Source organism: Oncorhynchus clarkii, chromosome 12 (assembly GCF_045791955.1).
Source record: "Oncorhynchus clarkii lewisi isolate Uvic-CL-2024 chromosome 12, UVic_Ocla_1.0, whole genome shotgun sequence".
Taxonomy (NCBI): domain Eukaryota; kingdom Metazoa; phylum Chordata; class Actinopteri; order Salmoniformes; family Salmonidae; genus Oncorhynchus; species Oncorhynchus clarkii.
Window position 1 is genome coordinate 6953068 of NC_092158.1, and position 18008 is coordinate 6971075.

The window sequence follows — 18008 nt, forward strand, 5'->3', positions numbered from 1 at the left end:
CTCTGCTCTCCCTCTCTGCTCTCCCTCTCTGCTCTCCCTCTGCTCGCTGCTATCCCTCTGCTCTCCCTCTCTGATCTCCCTCTGATCTCCCTCTGCTCGCCCTCTCTGCTCTCCCTCTCTGCTCGCTGATCTCCCTCAGATCGCCCTCTGCTCTCCCTCTGCTCGCTGCTCTCCCTCTGATTGGTCTCTCTTTCTAGTCTCTCCCTCTCTGATCTCCATCTCTCTCTTTCATTGAACCTTTATTTTCTAAACCACGTACTTGAGTTGAAGGTGCTGATCCAGGAGCTGTCTCTGTAGTCTGTTGGAGGTCTCTCTCTCCTCTGTCAGTTCTCTCTGGGTGTGGCGGCACTGAGCATCTCTACGACTGGACTCCTCCTCCGCCTCGTTCAGCTGACGCTTCAGGGAGCGCATCCTCTGGGTCATCTGATGGAGAGAGGTCATAGGTCATTGGGTCAACTTCAGAGTGCTACCATATCAAACTGCACATTACGCATCACAACACTCAGAGGTATAACAGAGGTATCACGTAAATAAGTAACATCCACTTATACAAAGTTATCTCATTAAACATTATTATTTAACAAGAGATCCTGGAAATCCTATCAGGAACACAGTATAAATAAACGTGTGTTTACAGACAGAATGAATGTAAACAGGATTCACTGTCCCCCATCTGACATGGCTCTCCTGTGTTAGTAACTTTACAGTGTCCTAGCAGCTTCGTACCACACACACACACACACACACACACACACACACACACACACACACACACACACACACACACACACACACACACACACACACACACACACACACACACACACACACACACACACACACACACACACACACACACACACACACACAGTCATACTAGCGTAGTGGTGGTGTTAGTGTAGGTATCCTACCAGGTCCTTCTGCTTCGTACCACACACACACATAGACACACACATAGACACACACATAGGTACACACATAGGTACACACACACACAGTCCTATTAGCGTAGTGGTGGTGTTAGTGCAGGTATCCTACCAGGTCCTTCTGCTTCGTACCACACACACACATAGGCACACACATAGGCACACACACACACACACAGTCCTATTAGCGTAGTGGTGGTGTTAGTGCAGGTATCCTACCAGGTCCTTCTGCTCTGTAACGATCTTCTGTTCCTCCTCCAGCTGACCAGACAGTTCGTTGATCTTCCTTTCCAGTTTACTGATGGTGTTGCTCATCACCACCTTGTTCCTGCACAGGAGAACTCCGTCAATACACCAGTCCACAAACACTGTGTAGTCGTCCTGTAGATACAAAAATGAGACGTACCTCTCCTCCACTCTGAGAGCGTTCTCCAGCTCCTTGACCCGGTTCTCTGTCTTAGTGATCACATCCACCTGGACTCTGGAGCTGTGAAGTTCCTCCATCGCCACACGCAGGTCACGCAGCTACAGTACACCACAGGAAGGAATGTTACAGACACCACAGGAAGGAATGTTACAGTACACCACAGGAAGGAATGTTACAGACACCACAGGAAGGAATGTTACAGTACGCCACAGGAAGGAATGTTACAGTATACCACAGGAAGGAATGTTACAGTACACCACAGGAAGGAATGCTACAGTACACCACAGGAAGGAATGTCACAGTACACCACAGGAAGGAATGCTACAGTACACCACAGGAAGGAATGTCACAGTACACCACAGGAAGGAATGTCACAGTACACCACAGGAAGGAATGTTACAGTACACCACAGGAAGGAATGTTACAGACACCACAGGAAGGAATGTTACAGTACACCACAGGAAGGAATGTTACAGACACCACAGGAAGGAATGTTATAGACACCACAGGAAGGAATGTTACAGTACACCACAGGAAGGAATGTTATAGACACCACAGGAAGGAACGTTACAGTACACCACAGGAAGGAATGTTACAGTACACCACAGGAAGGAATGTTACAGACACCACAGGAAGGAATGTTACAGACACCACAGGAAGGAATGTTACAGACACCACAGGAAGGAATGTTACAGTACACCACAGGAAGGAATGTTACAGTACACCACAGGAAGGAATGTTACAGTACACCACAGGAAGGAATGTTACAGTACACCACAGGAAGGAATGTTACAGTACACCACAGGAAGGAACGTTACAGTACACCACAGGAAGGAATGTTATAGACACCACAGGAAGGAATGTTATAGACACCACAGGAAGGAATGGTACAGACACCACAGGAAGGAATGTTACAGACACCACAGGAAGGAATGTTACAGACACCACAGGAAGGAATGTACACCACAGGAAGGAATGTTATAGACACCACAGGACACCACAGGAAGGAATGGTACAGACACCACAGGAAGGAATGTTACAGACACCACAGGAAGGAATGGTATAGACACCACAGGAAGGAATGTTACAGTACACCACAGGAAGGAACGTTACAGTACACCACAGGAAGGAATGTTACAGTACACCACAGGAAGGAATGTTACAGTACACCACAGGAAGGAATGTTACAGACACCACAGGAAGGAATGTTACAGACACCACATGAAGGAATGTTACAGACACCACAGGAAGGAATGTTACAGTACACCACAGGAAGGAATGTTACAGTACACCACAGGAAGGAATGTTACAGTACACCACAGGAAGGAATTTGTTCTTAACTGTCTTGCTTGGTAAAATAAATTTAACCATAGGACCTATATACAACACAGATGTATAGATGGATCACATAGCTACACCACAGGCTGACGTCCCCACCATGCAGGTTACAACAGTTCCCAGTGAAAACCCAGCCGTAGTTTGTGTACTGTACTGTACCTGTCTCGCCAGGTTGATCTTCTCACTGTCCAGCTGCTCATTCACATATTTCTCCTGAATCAACTTCAGCTGGAGCTGTTCTGTCTGTGAAGAACACAACAGTCTATTTTAGATAGTACTTCACACCCACTGGGGCACATCCTCAAAAACAAAAACCCTGTCCCCATTTGCTGCTGTCGAATCAGATCAACATCAGAATATAATTACCTCTCACTGGCCAGGCATCAGTCAAGGAATCTTGGATTCAGTTAAAGTCCCAGAAGATTACTTTTCATATTTAAATGATTTATGAGAATGTTTTGACTAACTATATTAGTTGACGTGAACAGAGAATAGAAGAACATTGGTTCAGTGTGGCATAGTGGTCAGGGTTCAGGGGTGAGAGGTCAGGCAGACAGACGTACCTGCTCGATGGCTCTCTTGTGCTTCCTGGCCCAACTCTGTTCACTGTCCTGCATCTCCTCCAGGTCGCTCTCAAGATCTATCGCTTTCTCCTGTGAAAGGTGAAACACGTCAACCAATCAATCAATCAATCGAATCGATCTATATAACACCTTTTCTACATCGGCAGTAGTCATAAAACACGATCAATCACACGTCCTTAGAAAGCTTTTTCCCCAGCAGTTGTCACGGTGCTTTGACAGTAAACCTGCATTGACCTCAAAGACGAAGCTGAAGCAGAACTACGTCCGTTTATCTGTATTCTAGAGCTACACGTAACCGCCAAAATAAAGGAAACACTTGAGTAAACGAAGGACCCAAAAGTATATGGAAAGCAGGTGGTTCCTGCGTTAATTAAGCAATTAACATCCCGTCATGCTTAGGGTCATGTATAGCAAGTCCCAATTGTCCATTATGTTGGCTACCATGGCTAGAAGAGATCTCAGTGACTTTGAAAGAGGTGCTGTGTGTGTGTGTGTGTGTGTGTGTGTGTGTGTGTGTGTGTGTGTGTGTGTGTCAGTCGACAGATCTCAACTCGATTGAACACTTATGGGAGATTCTGGAGCAGCACCTGAGACCAGTGTTTTCCACCAACGTCAACAAAACACCAAATGATGCAATTTCTGGTGGAAGAAATGGTGTCACATCCCTCCAGTAGAGATCCAGACACCTGTAGAATGTATGCTGAGGTGCATTGAAAATGTTCTGGAGTCACATGGTGGCCCAACACCCTATTAAGACACTATGTTGGGTTTCCATTATTTTGGCAGTTACCTGTTCATCTACAGTATATCTGCCACGTTTCATACAGTCTACTCTCTCTATATCTACAGTATATCACCCAAGGTTCATACAGTCTACTCTCTCTATATCTACAGTATATCGCCCAAGGTTCATACAGTCTACTCTCTCTATATCTACAGTATATCTCCCACGGTTCATACAGTCTACTCTCTCTATATCTACAGTATCATACAGTCTACTCTATCTATATCTTCAGTATATCTTGCTTGGCCAGGTCCTCTTTTGACTGGGCTTAGGGTTTATGGTGCTCTCTGTCTGTCTGTACCAACCTGAGCCTGTTTGAGTTGCTTGTCCAGGTCTTCCTTGGTCTGTGCAGCCGTCTGTAGCTCGATGGTCAGGTCCTCTACGCTCCTCTCTGCCTGCTTCAACTGCAGCTGAACTCTCTCTCTCAGCTGGATCTCCTCCTCCAGGGAACGCTCCTTATCTATCAGCTTACCTGACACCTGACAACACATACAGTAATCTATCAGTTTACCTGACAACACATACAGTTATCTATCAGTTTACCTGACAACACATACAGTTATCTATCAGTTTACCTGACACCTGACAACACATACAGTTGTCTATCAGCTTACCTGACAACACACACAGTTATCTATCAGCTTACCTGACACCTGACAACACACACAGTTATCTATCAGCTTACCTGACACCTGACAACACACACAGTTATCTATCAGTTTACCTGACAACACATACAGTTATCTATCAGTTTACCTGACAACACATACAGTTATCTATCAGTTTACCTGACAACACATACAGTTATATATCAGTTTACCTGACAACACACACAGTTATCTATCAGTTTACCTGACAACACACACAGTTATCTATCAGCTTACCTGACAACACATACAGTTATCTATCAGTTTACCTGACACCTGACAACACATACAGTTATCTATCAGCTTACCTGACAACACATACAGTTATCTATCAGTTTACCTGACAACACATACATCAGCTTACCTGACAACACATACAGTTATCTATCAGCTTACCTGACAACACGTACAGTTATCTATCAGCCTACCTGACAACACATACAGTTATCTATCAGTTTACCTGACAACACATACAGTTATCTAACAGCTTACCTGACAACACATACAGTTATCTATCAGTTTACCTGACAACACATACAGTTATCTATCAGTTTACCTGACACCTGACAACACATACAGTTATCTATCAGTTTACCTGACAACACATACAGTTATCCATCAGCTTACCTGACAACACATACAGTTATCTATCAGCTTACCTGACAACACATACAGTTATCTATCAGTTTACCTGACAACACATACAGTTATCTATCAGTTTACCTGACAACACATACAGTTATCTATCAGTTTACCTGACAACACATACATCAGTTTACCTGACAACACATACAGTTATCTATCAGCTTACCTGACAACACGTACAGTTATCTATCAGCCTACCTGACAACACATACAGTTATCTATCAGTTTACCTGACACCTGACAACACATACAGTTATCTATCAGCTTACCTGACAACACATACAGTTATCTATCAGTTTACCTGACAACACACACAGTTATCTATCAGTTTACCTGACAACACATACAGTTATCTATCAGTTTACCTGACAACACATACAGTTATCTATCAGTTTACCTGACAACACATACAGTTATCCATCAGCTTACCTGACAACACATACAGTTATCTACCAGCTTACCTGACAACACATACAGTTATCTATCAGTTTACCTGACAACACACACAGTTATCTATCAGTTTACCTGACAACACATACAGTTATCTATCAGTTTACCTGACAACACACACAGTTATCTATCAGTTTACCTGACAACACACAGTTATCTATCAGTTTACCTGACAACACACACAGTTATCTATCAGTTTACCTGACAACACACACAGTAATCTATCAGTTTACCTGACACCTGACAACACACACAGTTATCTATCAGTTTACCTGACAACACATACAGTTATCTATCAGCTTACCTGACAACACATACAGTTATCTATCAGATTACCTGACACTTGACAACACATACAGTTATCAGTTTACCTGACAACACATACAGTTATCAATCAGCTTACCTGACAACACACACAGTTATCTATCAGTTTACCTGACAACACATACAGTTATCTATCAGTTTACCTGACAACACATACAGTTATCCATCAGCTTACCTGACAACACACACAGTTATCTATCATCAGCTTACCTGACAACACATACAGTTATCTATCAGTTTACAGCTTACCTGACACCTGACAACACACACAGTACAGTTATGACAACACACACAGTATCTATCAGTTTACCTTTACCTTTACCTGACAACACACACAGTTATCTATCAGTTTACCTGACAACACACACAGTTATCTATCAGTTTACCTGACAACACACACAGTTATCTATCAGTTTACCTGACAACACACACAGTTATCTATCAGTTTACCTGACAACACACAGTTATCTATCAGTTTACCTGACAACACACACAGTTATCTATCAGTTTACCTGACAACACACACAGTAATCTATCAGTTTACCTGACACCTGACAACACACACAGTTATCTATCAGTTTACCTGACAACACACACAGTTATCTATCAGTTTACCTGACAACACATACAGTTATCTATCAGTTTACCTGACAACACATACAGTTATCTATCAGTTTACCTGACAACACATACAGTTATCTATCAGCTTACCTGACAACACATACAGTTATCTATCAGCTTACCTGACAACACATACAGTTATCTACCAGCCTACCTGACAACACACACAGTTATCTATCAGTTTACCTGACACCTGACAGAGTATAACAGAGTGTAAGAAATATACAATACACAGAGTGTAATAAAGAATACTATACCCATGCGTAAATCAGAACAATCACATATGGACACACATTTTACAGTATGGGTCAGGTAGGCGACACAATCACCATGGCTGTAAACACGTTCCCACTGAAGCAGAAATTACTTTCAAAAGGCAATCTTAAGCAGAAATGATCTGCATTTGACTATAGTAAGACCCGTAAGGCCCGTGTCCTCATCTACCTGTCCCTGGAGACGGCTGACAGTCTGCTGGGCTCTCTGCAGCTCCTGACCCTTCTCCAGTATCGTCTCTTCCAGCTCCTTTACCCTCAGCTGGTCACCATCTCGTAGCTTCTGGTGCAGACTGAGCTCTGCTGAGGCTTGGGTGGCTCTCTGTTGGGCCTCCGCTAGCTGTGGAGGGAGAGTAATGTCACGCAAATATACAAAGCAAACGATCTAGGGTTACACTGAGGGTGTTACATTTAAAACTGGTCCAGTGTCTATACGGGGTCTGCCCTTTTCAGTGTTAAATGAACACAATGCTTAGTGCTAAGCCTCATTTGTATATTTCCCAGAGTGCCTTGACTTTCGAGTGAATTGTAGAGTTATACCCCCCCCCCCCCCCGTGGCTGTATTTGTTGGTGACAGAGACATGGTTATTGCATTCATCAATATTCAGTCCTGTGGCCTTTGCCAAGTGAGATCCTGTTATCAACACAATACAACACATATTTCACGAGGCCTTATTTTGAGGGTCCAGGTTTACCCTAATACAGTGGCTTGAAACTCCTGGTTTACAGGCCACATCAGGCCTGCAAAGTCACATTATGCTGGCTTGCAAAGTGAGTTGTAATTCCTATTGGAATCCAGCCAGAGTAGGGCTATCCAACATTTAAAATTTGTATTCACCCACAACCTACATTTAGAACAACTGAACAGATTGGGAAGACTAAGCTATGATGCAACTTCAAGCATCTAACCTGGAACAGCCACTACAGTAATGGGAACAAGTCCAACGAAAAGATTGGATTAGTTTAGAAAAATGTTATTTATATTTGAGTAGCAAAAACATAGATATTGAAACAAAACAACAAAAAATCTCCCTGCAATAGAGCATGCTGGGAAACATAATGATGAGCGTGGGTTTTGTTTTAATACTGGTTATTAACAACAACACTGGGGTTATTTCACACCAATGAGCATTCAATTTAACACTTACAGAGTTAATGTAACTCCTGAATCAACACAAGGAAATGTTACACTAATTCAATTTCGAATTTCAACAATCTTCAAGTTGTGGCATTGGAATCGAATTGGAATTAGAATGTTTGGAATGTTTGAATTGGAATTAGAATGTTTGGAATGTTTGAATTGGAATTAGAATGTTTGGAATGTTTGAATTGGAATTAGAATGTTTGGAATGTTTGAATTGGAATTAGAATGTTCGGAATGTTTGAATTGGAATTAGAATGTTTGGAATGTTTGAATTGGAATTAGAATGTTTGGAATGTTTGAATTGGAATAGTAAACAAAAATACATCTTTGTAATTTAACTGAACAAAAGTACTGCATGATTTGTTTTAAAATAATTTTAACATGTATTTCTATACTCCCTGAAAGCTTGAGGGAAATTAATTTGAATATGTGGAATAATTTGGGATAATACTGAATTAGGAATTTAATTATTGGAATTTACCTAACAATACAATTGAAAGGAAATTAAATTATCTCTGAATTTAAAGACTGACCTGGAATTTGAATAGTATTAAAAGGAATTTACAGGAAGAGGGAATTTAATTTGTGGAATTAACCACAACCCTTGAAGGTACATTATAGATGTGTAAAGTGAACAGTACTGTACCTCAGTCTCCAGTCTGAAGACTGACTCTGATCTCTCTCACGCACGCACGCACGCACGCACGCACACACACACACACACACACACACACACACACGTATAATAATGCAACTGTACCTCAGTCTCCAGTCTGAAGACAGTGTCACTGAGCTCTGATGTCCTCTTGTCCCGTGTCTCCTTGGCCCCCGCTAGCTCCTCCAACTGTCTCTCAGACAGCCACAGCTTCTCGGACAGACCCTCGGCATGGAGCGACTGCTTCTCCAGCGCCTCCTATAGGGGACATGGTGTAGGACAGACACAGAGGCTGAAATGGAACCCTATTCGTTACACAGTGCACTAATTTTGAGCAGGGTCATGGTAGGGACATTTTTGGATGCACACAGGGGCTCACGCAAGGCAGACACATAGGCCCAGCTGACTGACAGGTCTGTGGTGGAATAGGCCCAGCTGACTGACAGGTCTGTGGTAGAATAGGCCCAGCTGACTGACAGGTCTGTGGTAGAATTGGCCCAGCTGACTGACAGGTCTGTGGTGGAATAGACCCAGCTGACTGACAGGTCTGTGGTAGAATAGGCCCAGCTGACTGACAGGTCTGTGGTAGAATAGGCCCAGATAACTGACTGAGGTCTGTGGTAGAATAGGCCCAGCTGACTGACTGACAGGTCTGTGGTAGAATAGGCCCAGCTGACTGACAGGTCTGTGGTGGAATAGGCCCAGCTGACTGACAGGTCTGTGGTGGATTAGACCCAGCTGACTGACAGGTCTGTGGTAGAATAGGCCCAGCTGACTGACAGGTCTGTGGTGGTATAGGCCCAGCTGACTGACTGACAGGTCTGTGGTAGAATAGGCCCAGCTGACTGACTGACAGGTCTGTGGTAGAATAGGCCCAGCTGACTGACTGACAGGTCTGTGGTAGAATAGGCCCAGCTGACTGACTGACAGGTCTGTGGTAGAATAGGCCCAGCTGACTGACTGACAGGTATGTGGTAGAATAGGCCCAGCTGACTGACAGGTCTGTGGTAGAATAGGCCCAGCTGACTGACAGGTCTGTGGTGGAATAGGCCCAGCTGACTGACAGGTCTGTGGTAGAATAGGCCCAGATAACTGACTGAGGTCTGTGGTAGAATAGGCCCAGCTGACTGACTGACAGGTATGTGGTAGAATAGGCCCAGCTGACTGACAGGTCTGTGGTGGAATAGGCCCAGCTGACTGACAGGTCTGTGGTAGAATAGGCCCAGATAACTGACTGAGGTATGTGGTAGAATAGGCCCAGCTGACTGACTGACAGGTATGTGGTAGAATAGGCCCAGCTGACTGACAGGTCTGTGGTAGAATAGGCCCAGCTGACTGACAGGTCTGTGGTAGAATAGGCCCAGCTGACTGACAGGTCTGTGGTGGAATAGGCCCAGCTGACTGACAGGTCTGTGGTAGAATAGGCCCAGATAACTGACTGAGGTCTGTGGTAGAATAGGCCCAGCTGACTGACTGACAGGTCTGTGGTAGAATAGGCCCAGCTGACTGACAGGTCTGTGGTAGAATAGGCCCAGTTAACTAACAGGTCTGTGGTAGAATTGGCCCAGCTGACTGACAGGTCTGTGGTAGAATAGGCCCAGCTGACTGACAGGTCTGTGGTGGAACAGGCCCAGCTGACTGACAGGTCTGTGGTGGAATCTGATAACGGAGAAGCCTATACTGTACCTCAGCGTCCTGTATCTTATTCTTCAGAGACTGCTGCAGGAAGTTGAAGGCGTATTCCTGAGTGTTGGCCTCCACCATCATCTCTCTGGCCTCGGTCAGCTCCGTCTGGAGGAAACATAGATGAGATCAGCTCTCTAGAGACATCCTCTGTGTTTCAACACTTAGAAAACACAACCACTAGTGTTTGACTTGAGCTGAAATAGGTGCCAGGTGCTGGTCCTGTTTATATTCAGGTGCAGGATCTCCATTTTTGTCATATTCTATGACAGGAGCTGAAGCAGTAGGAGATTTGAGGCGCTGGTACATTCACATTTTAGCACCTTTACCCAGAGTGACTTACAGGGGAAATTAGGGTTAAGTGCCTTGCTCAAAGGGCACATCGATAGATTGTTCACCTAGTCAGCTCAGGGATTCAAACCAGCAACCTTTCAGCTACTGGCCCAACGCTCTTAACCTGAACTATTTGAGAGCTTGTGTGTTGTAAGATAATCCTTCTATCCAGCTCCATTAAAGAGTCTCAGAAGAATGTACACAGTGTAGTTTATGTGTAGTCCAGTCCAGTGTTACAGTGTAGTTTATGTGTAGTCCAGTGGTACAGTGTAGTTTCTGTGTAGTCCAGTGGTACAGTGTAGTTTCTGTGTAGTCCAGTGGTATACAGTGTAGTTTATGTGTAGTCCAGTGGTATACAGTGTAGTTTATGTGTAGTCCAGTGGTACACAGTGTAGTTTATGTGTAGTCCAGTGGTACACAGTGTAGTTTATGTGTAGTCCAGTGGTGCAGTGTAGTTTCTGTGTAGTCCAGTGGTACACAGTGTAGTTTATGTGTAGTCCAGTCCAGTGGTACACAGTGTAGTTTATGTGTAGTCCAGTGGTACACAGTGTAGTTTATGTGTAGTCCAGTGGTACACAGTGTAGTTTATGTGTAGTCCAGTGGTACACAGTGTAGTTTATGTGTAGTCCAGTGGTATACAGTGTAGTTTATGTGTAGTCCAGTGGTACACAGTGTAGTTTATGTGTAGTCCAGTGGTATACAGTGTAGTTTATGTGTAGTCCAGTGGTATACAGTGTAGTTTATGTGTAGTCCAGTGGTACACAGTGTAGTTTATGTGTAGTCCAGTGGTGCAGTGTAGTTTCTGTGTAGTCCAGTGGTACAGTGTAGTTTATGTGTAGTCCAGTGGTACAGTGTAGTTTCTGTGTAGTCCAGTCCAGTGTTACAGTGTAGTTTATGTGTAGTCCAGTGATACAGTGTAGTTTCTGTGTAGTCCAGTGGTACAGTGTAGTTTCTGTGTAGTCCAGTGGTACAGTGTAGTTTCTGTGTAGTCCAGTGGTACAGTGTAGTTTCTGTGTAGTCCAGTGATACAGTGTAGTTTCTGTGTAGTCCAGTGGTACACAGTGTAGTTTATGTGTAGTCCAGTGGTACACAGTGTAGTTTCTGTGTAGTCCAGTCCAGTGTTACAGTGTAGTTTATGTGTAGTCCAGTGTTACAGTGTAGTTTATGTGTAGTCCAGTGGTACACAGTGTAGTCCAGTGGTACACAGTGTAGTTTATGTGTAGTCCAGTGGTATACAGTGTAGTTTATGTGTAGTCCAGTGGTACACAGTGTAGTTTCTGTGTAGTCCAGTGGTACAGTGTAGTTTCTGTGTAGTCCAGTGGTACAGTGTAGTTTCTGTGTAGTCCAGTGGTACAGTGTAGTTTATGTGTAGTCCAGAAGCCCACCTCCATAACTCTGAAGCGTTCTGTCATGGCCGTGTTGTCTCTCTCCAGCTCTACCATCCTCATCCTCATCCTACTCATCTCCATCTTGGATTGATAAGGAGACAGGACATTACGTTAGCTTCAGGAACCTCTTTACTAGCCTGGGTACCAGTCTGTTTGTGCCATCATGTCACTCTTAACCATGTTTTGCATGACAAGGAGTGGTATCACGGCACAAACAGACTGGTACCCAGGCAACATCTTCACTGAGATCAAATCAGATATCTGACACGGGGCATTCTGGGTATTGTAGTCCATCATGTTACACACCTGCAGGGTACTGTTGGTTCTGAGAAGGTCCTCGTTGTTCACCAACAGGCTTCTCATCTCCAACCTGATCTGGTTCCTCTCCTTGTCCATCTCTACGCTCTCTGCCTCCAGGAACTGGTTTCTCTGTGGACAGGAGGGGGACACGGAGGATATGAAGGAGGGAGGGAGAGAGGGGCGGAGAGGGGGGAGGGGGGAGAGAGAGAGGGAGGAAGGCGGGGGGGAGGGAAGGAAGGAAGGAGGGGAGGGGGGGAAGGAGGGAGGGAGGGAGGGAGGGAGGGAGGGAGGGAGGGAGGGAGGGAAGGAAGGAAGGAAGGAAGGAGGGAGGGAGGGAGGGAGGGAGGGAGGGAGGGAGGGAGGGAGGGAGGGAGGGAGGGAGGGAGGGAGAATGAGAGTGTGTGTTTTCATACTGCACCTTCTGACAGGCATCCAACTGCCTGGTCAACTCCTCGATGTAGTCTCTCTTGTTGGGCATAGCAACAGACGACACATTGGAACGCATGTGGAGTTGGCTTGACATCCCCTGTAAGAACCAGGGGTCAGTCTACAATACTGATATACCTGACACTATAGTCAACAACTGGGAAGAGGTCAGTCTACAATACTGATGATATACCTGACACTATAGTCAACAACTGGGAAGAGGTTAGTCTACAATACTGATATACCTGACACTATAGTCAACAACTGATATACAATACTGATATACCTGACACTATAGTCAACAGCAGTCTACAATACTGATGATGTACCTGACACTATAGTCAACAACTGGTCAGATATACCTGACACTATAGTCAACAACTGATATACCTGACCTGACACTATAGTCAACAGCTGGGAGGTCAGAGGACACTATAGTCAACAGCTCAGTACAATACTGAGTTTTTTTAAACCTGCTGGTCCCGCCTCCTGATGGTGTCGTAGGTTGAGAAAGGTGCACGTGGGGCGGTCACAGTCCGGGTGAAGGAGGGCACAGGGCTGGTACTCCTGCTGTTGTAGCTGTTGAACAGGTTCAGCTCTGATGTGGCTGGAGACAACCCCTCCTGCATGTAATCGAGTGGGAGGAGAGGAGAGGAGAGGAGAGGAGAGGATAGGGGGAGAGGAGAGGAGAGGGGGAGAGGAGAGGAGACGAGAGGAGACGAGAGGAGAGGAGAGGAGAGGAGAGGAGAGGAGAGGAGAGGAGAGGAGAGGAGAGGAGAGGAGAGGAGAGGAGAGGAGAGGAGAGGAGACGAGAGGAGAGGAGACGAGACGAGACGAGAGGAGAGAGGAGGCAGATAGAGAAAGGAAGACAAACAGGTAAATGGGCTGTACATAATATCATGATTCTATGCTCTCTAAGACAAACAAGATATTAGTAAAATAGTTGTTTCTGTACCACATTATCCCCTTTTGCTGAGTGTTTTACCTTATACTCTGACATCCGGTACATGCCAGGGTTGTAGTCCGTGGAAGCCGCTGTAGCGTAGGGACTGTTGAACACCCTGGGAGGACTCTCAAAACCTCCCAGCTAGACAACACACAGAAACATTCCATTGATAAAAGAAATCAATTCAAAGAAAACATTATTAAAACGTTGTCTTGACAACGCTATGCCGAGGATTCACTACTGGTGAAATGGTCATATTGTCCACGGTTAATTCAATACGAATATTAATATTATTGTAAACGCCTGTTGTACACCAGTAGATGGCGCTGCATCATAAAGGCCAGGTCTAAGGTGGCTCACTCCATGCTCCTACAGTACAGACAGGTGGAACAGACAGACAGGTGGAGCAGACAGACAGGTGGAGCAGACACACAGGCGGAACAGAGAGGTGGAGCAGACAGAGAGGTGGAGCAGACAGAGAGGTGGAGCAGACAGACAGGTAGAGCAGACAGACAGGTGGACCAGACAGACAGGTGGAACAGACAGACAGGTGGAGCAGACAGACAGGTGGAGCAGACAGACAGGTGGAGCAGACAGACAGGTGGAGCAGACAGACAGGTGGAGCAGACAGACAGGTGGAACAGACAGACAGGTGGAGCAGACAGACAGGTGGAACAGACAGGTGGAGCAGACAGACAGGTGGAACAGACAGGTGGAGCAGACAGATACAGACAGACAGGTGGAGCAGACAGTTGCAGACAGACAGGTGGAGCAGACAGACAGGTGGAGCAGACAGACAGGTGGAGCAGACAGACACAGACAGACAGGTGGAGCAGACAGACAGGCGGAGCAGACAGACAGGTGGAGCAGACAGAGAGGTGGAACAGACAGACAGGTGTAGCAGACAGACAGGTGGAGCTGACAGACAGGTGGAGCAGACAGACAGGTGTAGCAGACAGACAGGTGTAGCAGACAGACAGGTGGAGCAGACAGACAGGTGGAGCTGACAGCAGACAGACCGGCGGAGCAGACAGACAGGTGGAGCAGACAGAGAGGTGGAGCAGACAGACAGGTGCTGATCACACTCCATATCTGATTCCCCTGGCCCCTGGAAGAACCTACTACTGTCCCTCTCATTCCCCATCAACATCTCCTGGCCCCTAGCAGTGCTGGCCCCACCACCACCCCTGAATTAAATCCCTGGCTCCTGGAGGCCCACGCCTCAAACCTGTCTTATTCCTCTGGCCTCAGTACCAGCCCCAAGTGGCCCCAGGCCTCTGTTCCTCACCCTGTCCGACATGGTGTCCCAGTCCCGAGAGGCCAGAGATTCCAGGGACCCGTGATAGTTTGGCCCGAATCTGGAACTAGCGCTGTCCCAACGGGAACTGTTCCTGGGTTCCATCCCGTTCCCGTTCTCTCCCCCAAATGTTCCATTCGTATCCCTGGAACCGTTCCCCGTCACGTCTCCACTCAGGTACAGCTGGTATTTGGGGTTCTGGCGGACTTTGATGGGGTTGGATGGCTCTTCTTCAGATGGGGGACTTTCAGGCCTCTTGTTGGGATTAAAGTCTGATTCCTGGAGGAAGAGGAGAAGATATTAAATATATGGATGGAGAGAGGGAGAGGGAAGGGGTGAGAGAGACAGGGGGGAGAGGGCAGGGGGGGGAGAGACAGGGGGAGAGAGACAGGGGGGAGAGAGGCAGGGGGAGAGAAGGGGGGAGAGGGAAGGGGGAGAGAGACAGGGGGGAGAGGGAAGGGGGAGAGAGACGGGGAGAGAGACAGGGGGAGAGGGAAGGGGGAGAGAGACAGGGGGAGAGACAGGGGGGAGAGAGACAAGGGGGAGAGGGAAGGGGGGAGAGAGACAGGGGGGAGAGGGACAGGGGGAGAGAGACAGGGGGAGAGGGAAGGGGGGAGAGAGACAGGGGGGAGAGGGACAGGGGGAGAGAGACAGGGGGGAGAGGGACAGGGGGAGAGAGACAGGGGGGAGAGAGACAGGGGGAGAGAGACAGGGGGGAGAGAGACAAGGGGAGAGAGACAGAGGGAGAGGGAAGGGGGGAGAGAGACAGAGGGGAGAGAGACAGGGGGAGAGAGACAGGGGGGAGAGAGAGAGAGAGAAATCAATAGTATAGCTGTTGACAGACAGGCGCACAGTACAGTACAGCGCAGGGAGCATTTGATGGTATTTGAAGATGCTGTTATGTTCAGGAGAGAGATCTGAGATTGTATCACGTGCAAATCGAACCAGTCAATTCCACTGAACAGACATGCAACGGTGTGACGTGAACATGAGTGACATCGCCGTACAGCACAGTGGTAACAACATCCACACACATGACATAGCAATGCTACAGCTCATCATGACTAAGAGCCTCGTGTTAGGAACAAGCCATTACGTTGAGTTTGATATGTTAGATGCAAGAGTTAGGTCGTGCAGATGGACTGCTATTGGTCACGCATGCACAGACGAATGAAAAGGCGGATGCACGATTGTGTTGATTGCTGTTGTTGTGGACAAACAGACAAGACAGACAGACAGACAGACAGGCAGGCCATGATGTGTGATCTTCATACGGAGTATGATCACTGGTGGACGTGGTCTCGGATGCCAACCAATCAGTGATCGGTGTGGTGAGTTCTTGGCCCTTTACAAAAGGAGCCTATCTAGAGGTCTACTTACCGAAGCCAATCCAGAGCCTGCCATGGAATCTTTGTGAGAGCCACCCTGGTTCTGGCCCTCACCCTTCTGGGAATGACTGTCTGAAGGACTCCTGGGCTGTGGTGAGCCTGTCTTCGTCCCCTTAAGGCCGGGCTGAGACTCCATGGGTGGAGGGGTTAGTTCGATAGAAGGTACCGGGTTCTGGCTCTCTACGGTGCTGCTGCTGTGAATGGCTGGGTTGGACTGGGAGGTGGACTTGGCTGTGGACATTCTGACTGGGCTCTGTGTCTGTACTGTGGTACTACTGAGAGTGGCTGTGTTTGGGTTGGACTGGGAGTTCTGATAGGCCAGTACCTCCACTGTTCTGGCTGTGGACATCCTGATTGGCCGGTTAGAGTCTTCGGGCAGGGATCCGCCCATTGACAGAACCGGTGAGTCGTATTCATTGACTGACGAGGAGCCCGAGAACTTGTGAATCAGGTCCTTGACACTCCCGGAGCGGGTTAGATTAGATCCTCTGGACAGCACCGTCCTCTTATTGGTCCCGGAGACCTTCTCTTCCTCCTCCAACGAGCTGCTCTGCGTCTTCCTGAGACCCCGTAGAGACGGAACCTCAGTGGAGGACAACGTCCCTCTGGTGCGGCCGTTACGGTTGACTGAGTCTCGGCCTTGCTCCGGGGTCGAGCTATGGTTGCTAGGGTTGATAGGGTTGCTATGGCTGGATACACTCCTCGTCTCTTTAACGGCAGTGGCTTCCTAAGAGAGAAATCTACGGTTTCAACACAGTGGGGCTCCTGGGTGAGGTTTCCTCTACGTACAGATCTAGGATCAGCTTCCCCTTCCCCGATCCTAAACTTAACCATTAGTAGGGGAAATGCAAAACTGACCCAAGATCAGCATTTAGGGGCAACTTCACCCTACTCCCATGCGTGGGAAAGAGGGTTGAGCTTGGCATGTAATGATGATCCTTTACTCTGGATAAAACTCTTGTTGTTTTCATTAGCTGTTACGTATTTCTGCCTTTAAAGGTCAGTAGCAGAAAAGGCTCTTGTTTTCAATAGCTGTTACATACTTCTGCTTTTAAAGGTCAGTAGCAGAAAGGGCAGAACCATTCCTCCTTATATTATGAAATATCCCTCTTCCCAATTCACTCATGTCTGGACAGGAGAAATAATGACTGATATCATGGAAGAACAATACACGCAGAAAAGGCCCTGCTGTGGTGAGGCAAGAGTATTAGAGTCAATCATTAGAGTCATCCACTAGAGTCATCCACTAGAGTCATCCACTAGAGTCATCCACTAGAGTCATCCATTAGAGTCATCTATTAGAGTCATCTATTAGAGTCATCCACTAGAGTCATCCACTAGAGTCATCCATTAGAGTCATCCATTAGAGTCATCCATTAGAGTCATCCATTAGAGTCATCCATTAGAGTCAACCATTAGAGTCAACCATT

General features: G+C 46.6%; 1 protein-coding gene and 1 long non-coding RNA gene across 5 annotated transcripts in view; one reads left to right on the top strand and one right to left on the bottom strand.

Moving 5' to 3' along the window:
• LOC139422672 (uncharacterized) overlaps positions 1-18008 on the top strand; it is a 1300889-nt gene that overhangs the window by 2599 nt on the left and 1280282 nt on the right. The window lies entirely within an intron of this gene.
• The window catches only part of LOC139422666 (myosin heavy chain, embryonic smooth muscle isoform-like), a 60598-nt gene that overhangs the window by 798 nt on the left and 41792 nt on the right, over positions 1-18008 (bottom strand). For 3 of the 4 annotated variants that reach the window (XM_071173842.1, XM_071173844.1, XM_071173843.1), the window contains 16 exons: positions 16571-17305; positions 15182-15469; positions 13933-14034; positions 13421-13570; positions 12940-13047; positions 12528-12650; positions 12219-12302; positions 10504-10608; positions 8923-9075; positions 7191-7358; positions 4365-4538; positions 3255-3344; positions 2851-2934; positions 1333-1451; positions 1146-1254; positions 260-423 (listed from right to left, as the gene is read on the bottom strand). In XM_071173842.1, coding sequence (XP_071029943.1) covers positions 260-423; positions 1146-1254; positions 1333-1451; positions 2851-2934; positions 3255-3344; positions 4365-4538; positions 7191-7358; positions 8923-9075; positions 10504-10608; positions 12219-12302; positions 12528-12650; positions 12940-13047; positions 13421-13570; positions 13933-14034; positions 15182-15469; positions 16571-17305 — 2756 coding nt within the window. The remainder of the gene's footprint in view (positions 1-259; positions 424-1145; positions 1255-1332; positions 1452-2850; positions 2935-3254; positions 3345-4364; positions 4539-7190; positions 7359-8922; positions 9076-10503; positions 10609-12218; positions 12303-12527; positions 12651-12939; positions 13048-13420; positions 13571-13932; positions 14035-15181; positions 15470-16570; positions 17306-18008) is intronic. The other variant, XM_071173846.1, reaches the window with a different exon arrangement.